The sequence below is a fragment of the Ostrinia nubilalis genome, chromosome 21, assembly GCF_963855985.1.
Source record: "Ostrinia nubilalis chromosome 21, ilOstNubi1.1, whole genome shotgun sequence".
NCBI classification, from domain to species: Eukaryota; Metazoa; Arthropoda; class Insecta; order Lepidoptera; family Crambidae; genus Ostrinia; species Ostrinia nubilalis.
In genome coordinates, this window is record NC_087108.1 from 7,838,054 (window position 1) to 7,856,985 (window position 18,932).

Genomic DNA, 18,932 nt, shown 5'->3' on the forward strand with positions numbered 1-18,932 from the left:
AGAATCACTCAATGTTCCTAAACAAATGAAAAACAATAGTAAAAAGGTAATAATTTAATTTAATTTAATTGTGTAACTGCCTCAGTCGTCGGTTGGTTTTCGGAAACTTCTTTGTCAAAGTGGGGCCACGTGCTGATCTCCTGGAATAGGGCTCCTCCAGGACACTCGGTAGCGGACACCGCGCGGTGGCCGATGAGAGTGTAGTCGGGCCTGATGTACCCGAGTTCGACTCCTGCAGCGATCAGCTTATGTACTGGGGCTAGTTGAGTCTCGGACGGCAATTTTGCTGCAAAGAAAAATAGGTTTTTGTTATAGGTTGAGTACCCAAAGTCTATTTGCTTTATAGAAGTGAAGATATTTGTTGGTGCCTATTGGAAACCTTCGTGTTATTAAATTATTATATTATGAAGATTGTGTGCAAAAGCTACAAAATTTTAAAGCGAAATCAAAATCACGGTACTTAGCTTTTGCGTGAAAAAGTAAGAATAATTATGTTTTGCGTTTTTGGTCTTTTGGTTTTGGTCTCCGCTCTAATTTACTACAGGCACATGGACGATTTGTAACATAAATGCAATAACAGCGTTTGGAGTACATTTATAATGTAATGAAGTTGCGGGTGGCCGCTATTATCTATATCTATACTAATATTATAAAGCTGAAGAGTTTGTTTGTTTGTTTGTTTGTTTGTTTGTTTGTTTGGTTGAACGCGCTAATCTCAGGAACTACTGGACCGATTTGAAAAATTCTTTTTGTGTTGGATAGCCCGTTAGTTCCTGAAGGCTTTAGGCTATTTATCATCACGCTAAGACCAATAGGAGCGGAGCACCAATCAAGAATATTTCAAATCAGTGAATTTTTTCCTTTTGAGAGCTGACGCTGCGTAAACGGTTAAAGTTTCGCAAAAATCATGTATGACAGGATTGTTCCCCTTTAAAACTTCTTTAAAAAAGTCCGCGGTAGCATATGTCTATCTTTTAAGGTTGGCTCATAGTAACCATTTTTATGCAAAAAAAATCTGTTTTAAAATAATGCATTATTTGCGAAGGTGTTTTTATAAACATGATATTAATCCTTATCCAAATAAATAAATTATTCACCACAAGTATTTAATTTTAAACATTCTTGCCCTTTACACCATTCGATTTCAATAAATATCTTAGGAGATATCGCAGTTTTAAAATCACATCGCAGCAAAATAATGATCAAGTACTACGCGCGCTACTGACGGATCAATGCACAGCCTAAACCGCTGATCGTAAAGACCTGAAACTTGGACGGTGTGTTCTTTGTATGACGTAAGCATCTGACAAGAAAGGATTTTCCAAAATTCTACCCCTAAGGAGGTAAAAAGGAGGGGCAAAGTTTGTATGAAATAACGAGATTCCTTCGTCCAATCTACTTAAAATTTTGCATAAGCATTCTATAACAGAATTAATGGAAGACGTGTTTCGTATTTTAGTGAAATGCACCCCCTAACTATGTTAAAAAGGGGTAGAAAGTTATTTTAGTGGTGATTTGCTTCAAAGTTGATATTAATTACTCATTAGTGCATTTTTTTACAATCATGACGTCATGTTAACGACTACCATACTCTAGGGGCCTCCACTTAACCTCGGAGTGGGTGCCCGCTGCGTGCGCTCGCCCAACAATGCATAGTAATGCATGAAAGTCATGCCGCGGGCACCTGCTTGCGCTGTATACATAAACTCATTTTCGCGCGAGAGTTTTGGCGGAGGCCCTTGAGGTAGTGGGAGTAGTCTTGAGGAAAAGCTCCTTCTCCCACGGCCAGTGGCATGCTGGAAGCTTGGTGATTCTAGCACCCGTAGGAAAATATAAATAAAAGTTTACCAATAATACTGCGGTAGGTGTAGTTTTCGATTTCGTTGTAAAAAAATAATACCACCGAGTAACTTTCACCGGATCAAAGGCCGAGCTGCATATTCATAAAATATAAGAAAAAAATATTTTCATGTTTATTTAACCTGATTTTTATATTTTAAAAGTATTCAAACATTTAGATAATAACGTTAAAACATTTAAAAATAATCGTATGAGAACGTTTTCGACTTCTCCACGGACGAAGTCGCGAGCAAAAGCTATTTGTAAAATAATTAGACTAAATTATTAAAAGTGCCTACCCAAAGTCATTATTCCACGCGGACGAAGTCGCGGGCACAGCTAGTAATTTATAATAGCGGCCACCCGCAACTTCTTACGCGTAGATCCCGTTTTACGACCTGAGGAGTTGAATTTTTCAAAATCCCGTCTTAGTATGCATCTACATTCTAAAAGGAACCCCCGTGCAAAATTGAGACCCCTAGCACTTGTAGTTTCTGAGATTTCGTGATGAGTGAGTCAGTCAGTTTAAAAATCACAATAAAAATACTCTGTACACTCACAAACAAAATCTCCAATGAGAGCAATCCCGATACTCCTTGTATTCACACCTACAGCGTGGGCGCCAACTGCTTCCCATCCGCGACCTTCGTATACCTTGCCATCTCCGCCCACCGCAAAACTGAAAGAAAATTCTTATTACAAAGACAGAAAAGTTACGGTTGTTTGTTTTTTAACTGTAGATCCTGGCTATACGGGAATTACAGAAGTGGAAATTAGAGTTGGGAATATTATCTAAATAAGAGTCATAATATGCGCATAAAGACAAGGGACTTACTTACACTTGTTAAAATAATACTGATTGTAAGAGGAGTAAAGGCGCATGATGTTAGCAGACGTTACTAGTCGTTGGTGGTACGTACAGTGTACAGGGTATGCTAAAAAAGCTTTTGCTGTGAATAGTACGTAAGGCGATAGGCGTACATACTCGTATCATTGATATGGCTTTGCTTTTTGTTTGGCTCTTATATAGAGCTGGCTTTAAATACTACGTCATTTAGCTTTATACAGGGTGGAATTTTGTAATGCCACCTGGAGGGAAAGTACTCTTAATACTGTAGATAGAAAATTTTACTCAAAGAAGACATTCCTTTATTTTTTAAAAGAAATAGAACTGCATTCAAAGATTTTCAAAAAATTGCTACACCCGGGAATCGAACCAACTAAAATCTGTTAAAAATGTCACCCTGTATTTTTATTGCATCGATCGTTAGTGTTAAGTATAAGGATGAAATCTCTCTAACAAACTTGATAAATCAAATTAAAGGAAAACCATGAAATCTTAAATGTTTTTATTTATTTACAAAAAATAGTATGGTATGGTAGTGAATTTTCGGGAAATTTTTAATGCAGTTATTTTTTTATTCATAAATAAAGGAATGTTTCCTTTGAGTAAAATTTTCTATCTACAGTATTATGTGTACTTACCCTCCAGGTGGCATTACAAAATTCCACCCTGTATATAGTTTGTACTTGTGCAATGTGCATATAACTTTTAGGTAGGATTTTAAGGATAAGACTGGGTTAAAATAAGATAAAAGTATCTTTCTTATCTCTCTCAGTTCTCAGAGCTTTTCCAGGACTTGTCATTTCTCTTTTTTTTTATGTGACAGGAGGCAAATGAGCAGACGGTCTCTCGTTACTTACGCCCCAGAGATTACAGAAGATTCGGGAAAATTTTGTGACGTATTCTATGGTATCTTACCTGTATCCAATATCCGCCCATCCGTTTGTCAACTGGTGGAAGTTCTGCATGCCCCGCATAGCGGATTTGCACTCATCTGACGTATAGCACACGTCAGGTATGTACGTATGGTGAATCACCACGTATGGTACTGGAGTTTCCATGGGGACTACATCTGTGGGGGGCCTGCCTTCCCATTCTTCTTTCGTCACGAACGGGAAGTTATAAGCTGTAAACAAATGTAGAGTTGACGTTTGAATGTGAAACGATAAGCGTTACTAACAAGTAAGGCTGAATTGCCACCAGTTTACCTTAACCGTAAATAACTATAACCGGTGTCTTTTGTATAGAGTTTGTCAAACTTTTGATGTTTGTAGACAGTTTTATTAGTGATAGTGTAAGGCAATTATCACACTGCACCGCACTCCGCCGCGGTACGCGGGACGACAGATTTAATCATTATGCAAGTATCTCAGTTTGTTTAGAAAACACGCGCGGTACAACACACTGACAACGCGTTTGCGCGCGGGATTCGTTATATGTCGCCACGCGGACCGCGGCGGAGCGCGGTGCAGTGTGATAATCGCCTAACCCAGTCTAAAGTCTCTGTTACTCGCTAGTGGCGCTAACTAGTGAATGTCTACAACAGGGTACTACTGTAAGCCCTGAATAAGGCTGGGTTGTACCATTTTACTTTGACTTTAACAAACGTCAAAGATCTGTCAAACTCCATACAAAATACACCGGTTATCGTTATAGCTATGGTTAAAGTTTGGTGGTGAAACTCAGCCTAAGTCTTTTCCATTTATGAGCATTTTTCACAGGCGCTGTTTTTTCTGCGTAGGTGCTTAACATATTACAGTCAATTAATAAATAATTAGGTGGAGTTAATAAACTTTAGAAAGTCTTGGAAACAAAAAGGCCGACTTACATTGACACTGATTGCTTTAAAAATATATAAATGGTACTCACGGCTGGTCTTCGCCAATTTGTTTGTAGGGTGTGTCGAGCAGCTGAAGATGAAACTAATGATAACAACAGCTAATGTAAGGCGGGCCATTTTTCCTGAAAAAATACAATAGGTTGGTACTGAATAAGTCATGTATTACCTATCTAAACGACTAAGTATTTATTTTATTTATTCTACAGTACATTTAACTGTTATTTCTCTCAACATTCACTCATAAACGCTACGTATTTGTTTATAATCTTATCTTATTATCTTTGCCAATATCAGTGTTTCCCAGTGCTTATAGACCCCCAATGGCTTTCAGGCGGCTGAAAATATGACATTTGGGTTCATAGATTCACATCGCAAAATTAAATGCGAACACGACGCATTATGGAGAAGCACCATAATAATATGTTAAACATGAGTTGTACAGATAGACAACGGCATATCAAGCTGAATGCTAATGCATTTTACGGTGTTGTAATAGGTACTGTTTATTTAGTAACAAAAACATATAAACTGAGGTGCTGTCGACTGTACTTAGGTAACTAATACAGCGCTGTTCCGAATGATTGCGCCTTTTCAGTCCGCAATTTTATTATTTTTATTATGAAATCGAGGATAATGCTGGGGTGTTGTTTAACGCGAGTGAAGCCACGGGAAAACCCTAGTTAACTATATCAAATCTTTAAAGTAGAGAAAGGGTTTTGGGCGTTATTTTTTCAATTTTTCATAAAAACTTTTTTATAATCTTACTCGTATATGACGTACTTTAACTGTAGTACGGGAAACACTGAAGTTAAGCACTATCACTTAGATTATCTACTACTGATTCAAATGTCAAGATGAAGATAAATTGATAATAATTGATACGTTATCAATGATAAGAGTCTGATATTCAAGTGGTACAATGACTTGTTAGTGTTATACTACGTAGTTATTTCTTTGTTATTACAATAACAAACTGATTTACTAAAGTACCCAACTACTGTATTCAGAATTAGGTACTGGTTGTTATTATGCGAACAAAAATATGTATTAAAAAGCAATTATAGTAAAGAATAGCAATAATAGTAAAAAAATATTCCAGCACCTACCTAAATATCGCTAAATTGATACCCTTCTGACATTTCTATCAACTCAAACTAAACTAAGTAAAATATTTGGGTAGATAAACACTAGTAATTAAAAATGTTTTTTCGGGTATTTTATTTCATTATAAAAAATATAAAAAATATTACAACACTTGATTGCAATAAAAATGACAAAATGACTAATTTATGCTAATTCGAAGACCATTAGAATCCAAAAACTCAATTGTAGGTAATTGACATTTTAACGCTTGCATTAATCAGCTATTTTTGTTTAAAAAAACAAATGACGCGAGTTCAGTGCTCTTAAGTGTACTCAAGCAAAGCAAAAAAAATCGATTTTCAAACTTACCTATTATATTTTTTTAAGTTTTTAAAAACAAGTTCCAAAGCGCCCGTCTTTCGTACCGGGATGGAGAGCGATTGATGGACGGTTCTATTTGTGAATGGTATATATTGTGTTTTATGCCTACTATGTGACAGATAAGTAAATGAGCTCTTAACACGATAATTTGGCGCAGATACTATCGAACTGTGATTTACGGTTCGATCGTCACTTGACGCGAGGGAAATAACCGTATCTTGATGATCAAGATCTTGTTTCGGGAAAATGGATCGATTTTTAATAAGCTTTCTCAGGGAGTTTGGGCGGTTATCTGTAGTACAAAGTATGTGATAGCTTATAATTAAAGATGGTTACGATATTACTGAATCGATATGAATGTTTGTATTTTTTATCAATGCCTACCTGCACACTTGATTAAGGCTTCAACAAGGTAAGATACCGCACCTAGTGCTAATCCCACTGCAAGTGAAATTGAACTTAATATCAGAGTTTTAAAAACCTTACTAGCCTTATTAAAAAACTACTCTTTTTATGACTGCGTATTATCTATAGAGAAATAGATCAGGGTTCAAAAGTTACCTAAACTTTCTAATTCAAACAAGATTTTATGACCTTTCGGTCGAATAATAGAGGTACATTAAAATAAATTATAATATTATTTTAGGCTTTGTCCAACAGTGGACATCTTTTGGTTGAAACGGAATTTTATTTCTTACAGAAACTCCGGGAAATTTTGTCAATTGAATTAGTCAGAGGTTTCGGTACTTTTTGGGTTCAAAAGATGAATGATGCCTTATTTCCTTATTGTTTGGTTTAATTTGTTCCCATTTTCATGAAATGTTGTGCAATTATGCCAGCTATAGAATAAAGTTTTTTAGCTAAGCTACCTAATACTAGACCAAACCAAACCAATGCCCAAACTCCATTTCGTATGAAGGGCGGAATTGTGGTAGGGCGGAATGAGGTTTGAGACTCGGTAGAAGGAAAGGGGATGTCATTATCCCACTAGAGGAGGCTTTTGGTGGAGATATTAACTTTTTTCTTGGTCGGCTCGTGGGCCCGTGGCATTTTGCCAGCCCTGCCATCCTTTAGTTACGCCACTAGCTGCCTTAGCTTACCTGCGTGTGTGGTCCCTAACTTTTCAGCTAAATAATTTTAGTGCATTTCTTCCTTGACTGTAAGATGTGTACATGAAAATAATTACAAAATGGGGAATGTCAGGGTACACCACTATCCCTATAAGTTTATTATCTTAAGTGATTTACAAAAAGCTCAAATAGTCAGTCAGTGTCCTTTTGCCCTTTTGCGTGTTACAGTAGAATCTTGCTTCCTAATTGTCATTTGTCCAGCTTCCTGATTGACATTTTAAATGAGTAATAACAACAGCCAAGAGGAAAAAGGGACAAAAATAAGGGGAGTTACATTCAACATTTCTCTCAATGACCATTCGCAGAATCGGGGGCTTTCGGCCAGTCGCGGACCGTGACATAGTTTTTACAGTTCAACAACTCACGTGTTTATTTATCTGTTTGAATCATCTTTTATGACTGTTGATACGATTAGGAAGTTGCATTAATATTACGTTATGTGATCTATCAATGGCAATTTTTTTTGCAATATTTTAGGCGTTAATACTTACTTACCTACTGTTTTATGTATCTTACGTATCTCATTTGTTTCCATAGCTTTTACATTATAATTAAATTAAAAAAAAAGTAAACAAACAAAAAATAATCATATTATCCATAGTTTTAAATTTTAATCTTTTGATTTTATACAAAAGTCCCATAGGAAAAGGTTAGTTTTTCCCCAATTAGCAATTTTTCCTAGGAAACCTTTTTCGCTAGCCCTTCTCAATTGGGGGTGTAAGTAGTGAGCTTGTTATCTTATCAAGGAACACAGATTTTATTCAGTGAGTACTAAATTTACTGAAATCCTATCCTGAAAATCTGTTTTCAGACGATTAACTGTTTTAAAGTGTTTTTTTATCATTGACTGAGTGTTTATTTTTAAATCAGTCACAATGTATTACAATTAACTATCAATGTTAACTTTTTTTTTAATTTGTTCTAAAAAGAAAAACAAAACGACTTTGAATCAACTTTTTTGTACGAATCAACAAACTTTTTATCAGCCAATTAAGATAACAATATAGCATACTTAATAAAAAGTACCGAGCCTCAGGGGGTGTTTTGAAGAAGAAATTATATTATTATAGCAGTTATAAATTATATAACCTATTAACCCCATAAAGAATTGGTCGGAATATAATTCAATTTATCAATGATAGTAGTGATGAGTCATAATTTAATTGTAAATCCCCTTCTTTTGATCTGTGTTAAATAACGATAGTTCAGCTACTATACAGGGTGGAATATTGTAATGCCACCTGAAAGGAATGTACCTACTCATAATATTGTAATTTTAGTCAAAGAAAACATTCCTTATTTTTTGAGAAAGAGAACTGCCTTCAAAGCTTTGGATCTACAATGAGCTGGTATTGTCCTGCTATCCTGGTTAATTATCAAATTATGGAAATCTTTGGGGGTCTTTGTCCAGCAGTGGACGTCATTTGGCTAAAACGAACGAACGAATAGGCTATTTTAACGCGTAAGCTAATTTAATGTAGGTTAGGTACGCGGCCGCCATTCCAGAACCTTGCTGCCCCATCGGCCGTCAGTTCTGCGTACTATGTGCCCTGCCCACTGCCACTTCAGCTTGCTAATCCGTCGGGCTATGTCAGCGACTTTAGTTCGTTTACGGATCTCTTCATTTCTGATTCGATCTCGTAAAGAAACACCGAGCATAGCTCTCTCCATAGCACGCTGTGGGTATACAACTGTAGGTATAGAACTATTTAAATCTAAGAAGGTATATTAATTACACCATGTCTAACCTCCAGCCAGAGGAAACAATCAAAAATAACATATGCAGTGACCTTCAATTTGGGACTAATACATAATCAATTTAGATTGATCTTATGTCTGTTCACACTTCAGTGATTCCGTAAAAATAGTGTTGTCCATCACCTACTTCATGTCGATACCTACTGATTTTCAAAGACATTTATTTAACCTAAAAATGTACCAATCGTAATTTTAGATAATAAGTATTTAACTATCTCCTGCCTACCACCTTGTGTAGATTATATTAACAAGTTTGTTATAATTTTGTGTACCTTTATGTATAATCTAGTTTTCTAAAGTATAATAGTTTTTTTTATCTGTATATAAAACTAACTTTAGCCCGCGGCTTCACCCGCGTGAAATTTAGTTTGTCACAGATCGTCATAAAATATAGCCTATATTATGTTATATTCTGGGTTAATAAACAATAATATTGTAAAGTTTCATCAAAATCCGTTCAGAAATTTTTGCGTGAAAGAGTAACAAACATCCATACAAACTTCGATGTTCCGCCAATATTATGCGCAGGAGTGGCCGAAAGCTCGCTGACGTAAGCAGGCGAGGCCGGAAGACGGGCGCCATTAAATCACCATTACAGGGAAAACCTACGATTTTCTTACATGTCTACTCCAGAATAATGTTCGGAAAAACTATATAAAAAGGGATAAGTGTCTTTGTCTACGTTTTTTGTTCCGTCGATGTTCCGCCAACATTATGCGCAGGAGTGGTCGAAAGCTCGCTGACGTAAGCAGGCGAGGCCGGAAGACGGGCGCCAGTAAATCACATGATAGCCCATTACAGAATTATTGGTGCGCATTGTGATCAATCAAGATGCTTGGTACCTGATGCATTGTTTGGATAATTGCTTGCAATCTAACGTTGCGTGATCTAGGACATATTTTTCATCACTAAGTACATAGTATAAAACAAAGTCGCTTCCCGCTGTCTGTCCTTAAGTATGCTTCTTTAAAACTACGCAATTTTGATGCTTTTTTTAATAGATAGAGCGATTCAAGAGGAAGATTATATGTATACTTAGCACGTGCTAAGCCAAGGCGGGTCACTAGTGAAGAAATATGTATATTGTTCTAAATCTGCGGTGCTGTAGCTCTAATTAGCAGAGCTTTTTTTGTACATACTCGTATATGTACGAGTTAAGTATGTATGACCGTACCTACATAAAAGCATGGGCTCATCAATGTTTATAACTTTACTCGTATGTAGATACTCGTAGCTGCAAGCTCTGTAAATATTGAAATTCATAGCACTAGGCCAAGAGATTGTGAAAAAAATGAATTTTCAGGATATTCGACTTTTCTTTAGTGTCACAGTTTACGATTTCATATTATTCCTACTGCAGACAGAAGAATGTCGAATAAATACTAAAACGCAAAATTTACGCTTTTTTTAATTTTAGAAGAGCTAAACAAGCTTCCTTCTTCTTCTTTACATCTTTTTAAAGTCTTCATTTATTTACGTGTATAGTTTTTATTAAAACTCTACATTAAAGCAGGTACAGAATATAATAAGTCTTTTACAAAGCACCAAAATACAAAAGTGTGGGTAAGTGAAAAAGTTAGTTCACGAGCTTTATTCACTTGGCGCTACGCAGTGGCATGCTGTGCAATTCGTATCAGGCGCTCAATATGCTATGCAGAAGATTATGCGTCGATGATTGTTGGTCAATGTGTGTTTACATTACTTATACATAAGCGTTTAGATACAAAAAGTGGGAACTCTACCTATAACACTTTCAGCCATATTTTGAAATCAAAGCTACCTAAGCTTTTGACTATGTATTGATGATGAGTTAAAACTTTCTAATCAGCTTTATTACCCTCTTGAAAGCTTTTGGTCTAGATCTCACGATGGAATAATCAGGCCGAAGTGAAAGCACAAAGGTTCAAATATTTTGATTTCATCTGTAAAATAAAAGTACTAGAGTTTATTCTACAGTCTGTCTGTGGATAATCAAACTGATTGACTTATTAATTGACTTATTAATGAAAATAACAAATCAAATACAGCGTCCTAGTACTTGCTTGAGAGCATAATCATACAATATAATTAGGTATTTTTATATGCCATTAAACAAACGACCTGGCATCTAATCAGTAATTCACAGTCTTGTTTTTAAGCTCTGTGAATGTCTTAATTTATTTATCTTTCGTTTTCGCAGTTTCAGTCCCATTAACACGTCGGATGCGATACCAAATGACTAATCACATTCTCCGCGCGCCATCGAATGCACCGGGTCGAGACGGCGGCGATCCTTAGACTGCTCCCGAATTCGAGACGAAACCCGCCATCTTGCCGCACTATTTATAAGTTCCAGAGTTGTTCAGAGATGAAATTCCGTCGCTAGTTTCAAGGCACGCGCGAACGCCGTCGCGTCCAGTCCTTCCCGAACTAAGCCCTTATATTCTCGCTTGTTTTTCGCGCGTGCTCTCAAAAATAGTACCCCAAAATATGACGAGCTGACTCTCACAGTGCAAGTTGGTGTGTTGATAATAAGTGCGTAACTTGTGAACACCGTACACTACACTACATGTAAGAGATAGGTTGTAAGGATGATAATAATAGACGATAAAATGAGCGGTTACGTTTTATGCATAGATACGCTGGAACGCTGGGAAATTATGTAAAAAGCTTTCAGGTTTTCACTGAAAAAATGTAATTAAGCATATTTGGAGTATGTTATCAACAATATCTAATTGAAAATATGAATTAAAAAGAAAGTAGTTTACGATAAAAGAAAAAAATAAGGCGCATAATGATTTAATGACCTTGTAGAATGTGATCTTGCCATGCCCTTCTGTTAATGCTGTTATTAATATTTAATTCATGAAATAAAATTTGTCTAGGGCACTGATTTTAAAATGAATTTCAAAAGACTCAAATTCAAACAATTCAACAACATCATAATGATTATATCATTTTAAGTTTTATTATTAACCACCTACCTAATACTTAGTAGAAGGGCATAATTTTATTAAAATTTAGCTCAGAAAGACGATAAAGGCATTCTACTGGAATCATATTCGTAGATAAGAAAACTAGCCAAGAAATATTTAGTCTGTCCAAAATAATATGCCTAAATGTGACGAGTTTAAACTTATGTTAACTTTAATAGCTCCTAAGATACAAAGACAAGTTAAAACTTCAAAATATTTATTGAATTTTAATAATTTAAAAATATATTAATAAGATAGCGAAATCAAATATATTATTACACAACAAAACATGGAACAAACAAGTTGCCAAGTGTCGTGTGAACAGCGCACCGCGGTTTATAAATCAAATCAACGCGACACTATTTACAACGCATTTGTATGAAGTCACACCACTAGTGATTGGTTGATGAGCCTCGTGCAAATAACAGAGAATGACAGTTACAAAGATTACACCCCCTATACCTACAAAGTAACATGTAGGATAGAGGTATGATTGCCATTAAATTACATAAAAGAAGAAGAACGAGAAAGTAACATTTGTGACAGACTCAATTTCAAAATCGCTTCCTATGATTTTATCGACGATGATTTTATAAACAAAACTTTTCTATGATTTTATCGGTCCTTTTCAAAGATGCCTCTAGCTGAAAAACCTGTAAATGGTTGTTACATTCCTGCTTCATTTAAAAAACATGTGTAGCTAAAAATGCTATTATGTATTGTTACTCTTATCGTTACATACTTTTTTTAAATCTTCCAACCATAAATCTGTGTAAAAGGGTAATTATTAAATATCTAAAAGTAATTAAAACGAGTAGTAACTCGTTAGAAATAGGTACACATCTTTTTTATATTAGTTATTTATTACATTCATAAAGAGTCAATTCAGTAAAAATAGGTATAGGCTACATGATGCAAGTCATGTAGGGGTAAGAGTTCTACTTAGAATAGGCAATTAAAGGGTCTTCACCAATATCAGTGACAATTCGTCAATGTTGTTTATTTGTACAATGATTTGTCATTATGTTTATTATTTAGAGGGGAAAAACATTTTCTCACAAATAGATAAAATCAGTTATTGTTTAATGACGCGCAATGATTGAGTATCACGCGTGTGCTTAATTAACTCTAATGTAGGTATCTAATGAAGTAGGTTGTTGAATGAACATACCTAAAATCCTTTATAAATTAGGTATATACCTACACATTATCAGTTTCAAGTTATTTTATACCTACCTTAATTATTAAAATGTTTAGTATCCCATGCAAAATTATTTTTTTAGTTGACCGACAATATGCGTTGATTGCTGAATTGGCCTGCGAGCTTTGTAGGGCTTTTAGGCCAAATTTTCTACGATTTTGATGAAACTAGATAACAGAAATAAAATTATATCTTTAATATCAGAACAAGTCATAGGCTTATGATCAGAATAAAGGTAACTATTTAAAATTTCAGGCGGCCAAGGCGAAAGATAGTCACAACTTTTTCAGCAGGTTATTTTACTTCCGTGTTCGGTTTGAAAAGAGTGAACAACTTTTCAATTGCTTTAAATTTAACATGAATAGACCTCAGTATAGCATTTTTAAATAAAACTTTAAGTTTCATTTATTTATTTACGTAAAAACTATCTTTAAGTCGCCTGGTAGTCCTGAAAGATTCGCGTAGCTCATGCGATTCCGTATCAAACGTCCAGCGTGCGGCACCTCTATAAATATCTTCTAATGTTGAATGAATTCCCGCCCGCCGATTGTTTTGCCAAATTTTCTTCAAAATCACACGATAGTATCATTTTTTCATCCGATTAGAAGTCACGTTTTGAATCTTTAGAATCATCTGCTTGGAACATTCGTGTAAAGTTATTATAAACAAAATGAAGTGATGTGATAAAGTAGTAAAGCTAAGAAACTTTGCTCCAAGGAAAACTTTGAAGTGAAAATAGGCGGAAAGCCTTGAAATTCTATTTCAGTGTTAGATGGATAAATTAAAAAGAATACTGTCGCAGGTACTGTACAGTTTTTTTTCAGTTGAATCCGGAAGCTTTTTACTTAGTTTCTTATTGTTTCAACGTGTGTAGTTATACAGATTTTACCCTGAAAAGTTTTATTTTTAAAACCTTCATGCTTGCTTTACATTCAGTTCAGTCTTCCGTTTTCATAGCTTGAAAGAGATTGCCGATTTTCATTGGTCTTACAAGAACGCTGTCTCTTTCACTTTCTATGAAACATTGATACGTAGGCACACTTACACAGTTCTTCACAAAGCTTGAGTGGAAATACGCACGTTCGACGTCGTTAGGTTTATTGTTTAATGTTGGACCTGAAAAATTTAAAAAGCAATTAAAAATGCGCCAATTATTTTCGATTTTAATTATTGAAATAAAACTTAAAAGAAACACCAAAACATGCAATAGGTTATCTACTACCTATTGTTACATGTGCATACAGTTCAAAACTAATTAAGGCAACTTGACTGTGCTTGAAAGCTTTTCTCATTAAACAATATGAATACTCGTACATCTACAGTATTGAAGCCTATCTCTAGCGCTTTAGTCTAATGTTATACATTTTGATTTAAAAAAATCAGTCTTTGACCACACACATATACAGTACACTTTAACAACACAACAAAATACAGTGACGTCACAATCCAACAGAACACCACGATGCCGATCGGCAACGTCAGCAAGGAGACCGGGCCTAAGAGGGAGAACTACAGGCCTCCGTGGGTGAAGGACAAGGACTCAGAGGCGCCCCCTCCGTGGACCCAGAAGAAGTTGAAGCCGGTTGAAGTGGCGAAGACCGTTGAAGCGGCGAAGACCGTTGAGGCTGAGGAACCGGCCGTTAAAGCACCGAAGCCTTTGAAACGTAAGTGAAATTTATTTTAAACTTTATTGCATGTAACGTAAGGTACAAAAGCTAACTTTATTATTGTGTAGGCGGTGCATAAATCGTTGGATATTAGTGAGAATGAGCTTATAATTGAAACGTCTCTAATCTTTTATTAACTTATCATTAAACACCTCGTAATTTTGAATCTTAAAAATGGCAGTTAATATCTATTTTTTATGATATCAAAAGTCTTGACGCAGGATGATGGGTGCTTCGTATCACGCACTTGCCGCGGCCTAGGATGTATGCGCCTACGCACGCGAAATATTACTAATGTGTTGCCAGAATATAAAGCATACATTTTAATGCAGGCCCGTTCCAAATATTTTATGTGAAATTAAAGATGGCGCCTAGTGTATTTTCCAAACTAGACATAATTATAATGTAGGTATTTTTCAGAAACTTTTTGGTCATTTCCTGATAATAAATGAAACCTTACGAATGAGTATACAGGGTGGAAACGATAAGTGATCTCACTCGATTATTTCTAAACTATACAAGATATCGATAAACCGGTTACTGATCCTGAAAGTGCTTCACGAGCTCTTTCAAACGGTACTTACAGGGTAATTACAGGTTACAGAATAAACTGGTTCTATCCGAAAATTCAATGTTTCCAGCTTACAAGCGATTCGCTTTTCAAGCATAGATTGAGGTTTTCGGTCTTTTGAATTTCAATAATAACGCGTTGGACACCATGCGGCTCACCGGTGAGCCTCGAACAATGGACATAGTGGTGGCTAATGTCTCGGCAGTTAACGACTCTTACACCCGTATTCACAAACTATTCTTCTTTAAGTGAAGCAGCAAATCGAACGCACAGCATTGAATAGAGCTCTGTGATTGGTTCGTGTGTCACCATGTGCGTCCACGCGCACAGATCTCATAGTAATGTTTGTGAATACGGGCGTTTATCTCTATAACTCAAGATTGAATCACGTTTTACTAAGCAAAGAATTTTAATTTAAAAGTTGTAGAATTTGGTCAATGCGCTTTAGATGAAGATAGGTCAGTTCACCGAGATTCAATTAACATAGTTAAATATGGGTGTGGTACCTACTTAAACTTATTCTTATTAACCAGATGCCTACTAATTTTGTTTCTACAGAAAATAAACCGGGCTATGTAAACTTTGCCGAATCAAAGTGTTACTTTGTTTTTTGGCCTGGAATTTAAAGTGCTTTACCAATTTATATGCTTTTTATCCTATTAAGCATTGGGGGAGGCCTATGTTCAGCAGTGGACGTCCTATGGCTGAAATGATGATGATGATGATCCTATTATTTCTTCTATGTAAGAAGTTCAAAATAATAGTATTGAATGCATTGAGAACAAATTAATTGCAATACCTAAAACTAGGTAGGTAACTAGGTATTTAGAATATTAGGAGGATTATTAGGATTTAGGTAGTTAAAACCTGTTTTTTTTAATCAATAAGTAGGTACCTATAAGAATTGTAAGTTCGCCCTGGTGCCAAGGAAATACGCGACTTGCACGAAAGTTCCACCTTCAAAAGAAAATGTTATGCTTTGCACTTTCAACAATTTTCTGGACTGAAACATACTAAGTAGATCAATATATTCTTACATGTCATCAAAATCATATAATCGCAATAATATCAAGAAAAAACTAGGCACTTATCATTTTAGCGTCACGTAAAACGTCATTATCCCTGCTGAAAATGTGTAGGCGTGTACCGTCAGCAAGCTAGTAGTAAATACCCAAGAATAGGTATCGCTTGATGTATTTTTCAATGTAAATCATGTTATGTTACACTGAAATTTTATTATAAATAATAGGTATCTACTTCTTCTTTACTGTAAATCAGAGCTCATCATCATCATCGGTAAGTAAGGCATTAAAATAATCGAGAGATGTTTTATTAATATTTCGATGTTGGTTACATGGTAGGTCAGGAGTGCACAAGGATCACTTCCCTATACTTAGACATTAATTTTACATAATGTACGTAATATTTTAAATTTTAAATTAAAAGAAGGATATCTACGCGTTCGCAGCGCCTACAAGTGTCATTGACACACCAAAACAAAAGACAAATAAACTGAAAACACTGCGGATGACGTTAATCCATGTACTTAGGTGTTAACCTTTTCAATCGGGTGCATTTGGCAAACCACCCAGTGTAAACAAACGCCGTATTTCACCGTATTCGACTGACGAATGTCATCGACCGATTCGACGAATGACCTGATGATGATTCTAAATAAATAACCGGCAAACCAATCCAACAATTTGTTACTCAAATCAAGTGAAGCGATCTCTCATTTTTGATGAACGAAAGTAATAAGTCTGTGGATGATTCGAGGGCTGATGTGAGTTTTTTTCAAACGAGCTCACCAGTGAGCGCGTCAAAAAATGACATTAAATGTATGACGGATTGTACAGCGCCCCTAGCGGGAAACTATCGAAAACTAAAATTTTCATATTACTTATTTTTAAACGTGCTCACTAGTGAGCGCGTTTGATGTAAACTCACACTCAGCCCACTGAACCATCGATCACTAATCGAATGAAGGTCGTTGTACTCGTTGTATTGATTATCATCAATGTAGAATAGGTACGTCATAATTATACGTTTTGTATAACTTAACAGGAAAATATATAACTATTTGAATTTTTAGGGAAACTATAGTACATGACCTACATGTAACCAGCACGTGCTAAGTAGGTAAAGTCCATACAAATGGAATTTACAGAAATAAGTTGGTAAGACTCATGCAAGTTACACTACCGAGGGCTGAGTGTGAGTTTTCATCAAACGCGCTCACTATGACGGATTGTACAGCGCCCCAAGCGGGAAACGTTCAAAAACTAAAATTTTCATACATTTTTGAAACGCGCTCACTAGTGTGATGTAAACTCAGCCCATCGAAGTTTTCAAAATATAGCGTGCCTCACGAGCCTTTGACCACTGAGTCCAGACCTACACGTCATGGAACTTACAGAAATAAATATGTAGGCCTACTCATTCAAGACACAGTACAGAAGTTGTCTATTTTCATGAGAATTTTCATAATATGAGATTTTAGCTCTACATATTAAGTACTTACAGGTCAAGTTCAAGGGAAACTTAGAGAGATTAGTAGGTACTTCTTATCTTATGAAAAATATGTGTTTTTCTTCTTACGCTGCTTTTTCTCAGCACTGTCCTGAAGCAGTGGTAGGGTTAATACTGGGAGTGGAAGGTGTAAAAGTGCTTTTTAAAAGCCTACTTGCATAAATAAATGAGTTTTATGAGCTTTTTATGAGTTTTTACCAAGAATGATAATGAGTTCTTAAAGACATTCATGATAGGTACCTAGTACTAATATAACCAATAAAAACGCTTTTATTTTTCAATCCAGCCGACATTTTACTTCTTCCTCTCTGCTGACGTTACCAGAGCCATATTTCACTGCATATTATTATATCTGTATATCTGTATATCTGCGTTGATGTATATGTGTATGTGACGTAAACACCTGAAACTTTGGCAGGAGACACGGCTCTGAATAATGGACTCTCCGAAAGCGTTCAAACTTTAGTCTGGAATACGAAAGCGTACCAAGTTGGTGTGTTTTATATTTGGATTAGTGAAAAAATCCATCACTATTTCAAAAACAAGTGAAGTGTTTTAGGCGCATCGCAAGTGATCTCTGAAAAAACAAAAGTGTTTTCGTACTGGCATTGTAATAATATCAGGTGGGTCTTTTCGAAGCTTTGGCACTATTCATTGGCTTTCGATGAGTAGAGAAATAAATAATGTAATGATTCATAGCTACGAACAGCAATGACCAATGTTACATGTGTTATTGTTTGGATTAATACAAGGGTTTAAGCCTTACTCTGAGACGAGGCCAGCGTGTACTATCAATTATCAATAATATCAAGGTTCGTTGATAGTAAAGTAATGTAATCAGCTAAAAATTGCTATTTTAGGACGATATTCAGCAATATTGATACAACACTTTCAAACATTCGCAGATAAAGTGACGTTTAGTATGGAAATGTCAATTTAAAACAGTGTTTAATTAGGGTGTAACTTTTTATTAAAAGGGGGTTAAGGTTTTAGCTGAAAGATTTCGTAGATATTTAAAGATCCTAAGTTTGATATAGGTAATCTCTTTAAAGTTAAAAGTCTCGATAAAGAATCTAATACCCAGCAGGTTGAAATCAGTAAACAATCAAAACTTTTTTTGTTGGATAGACAATTA

At 35.6% G+C, this 18,932-nt stretch overlaps 2 protein-coding genes across 7 annotated transcripts in view; one reads left to right on the forward strand and one right to left on the reverse strand.

The window, feature by feature from the left end:
• LOC135082264 (DNA ligase 1) overlaps window positions 1-18,932 on the forward strand; it is a 30,529-nt gene that overhangs the window by 415 nt on the left and 11,182 nt on the right. The window contains exons 1-2 of one of the 6 annotated variants that reach the window (XM_063977037.1): window positions 11,224-11,425; window positions 14,484-14,694. In XM_063977037.1, the coding sequence (XP_063833107.1) occupies window positions 14,493-14,694 (202 nt within the window). In that variant the 5' untranslated portion in view covers window positions 11,224-11,425; window positions 14,484-14,492. Of the gene's footprint in view, window positions 1-11,223; window positions 11,426-13,618; window positions 13,833-14,483; window positions 14,695-18,932 lie in introns of those variants that run through there. The other 5 variants (XM_063977039.1, XM_063977040.1, XM_063977035.1 and 2 more) reach the window with 5 other exon arrangements.
• On the reverse strand, window positions 40-6,066 carry LOC135082263 (peptidoglycan-recognition protein LB-like). The gene is made up of 5 exons (XM_063977034.1): window positions 5,976-6,066; window positions 4,553-4,645; window positions 3,602-3,809; window positions 2,400-2,518; window positions 40-286 (listed from the first exon to the last, which is right to left on the reverse strand). Exons 2-5 carry the CDS (start codon window positions 4,638-4,640, stop codon window positions 60-62), a joined length of 642 nt encoding a protein of 213 aa, XP_063833104.1. The 5' UTR covers window positions 4,641-4,645; window positions 5,976-6,066; the 3' UTR covers window positions 40-59.

Bases quoted from the DNA above. Each gene is read 5' to 3' on its own strand.
- LOC135082263 (XM_063977034.1), bottom strand. From the start codon at position 4,640: ATGGCCCGCCTTACATTAGCTGTTGTTATCATTAGTTTCATCTTCAGC. The intron at 3,810-4,552 runs GTGAGTACCATT...ATTTGTTTACAG, and splicing joins CAAATTGGCGAAGACCAGCC to CTTATAACTTCCCGTTCGTG. The intron at 287-2,399 runs GTGAGTGTACAG...TTTTCTTTGCAG, and splicing joins TCTCATTGGAGATTTTGTTT to CAAAATTGCCGTCCGAGACT.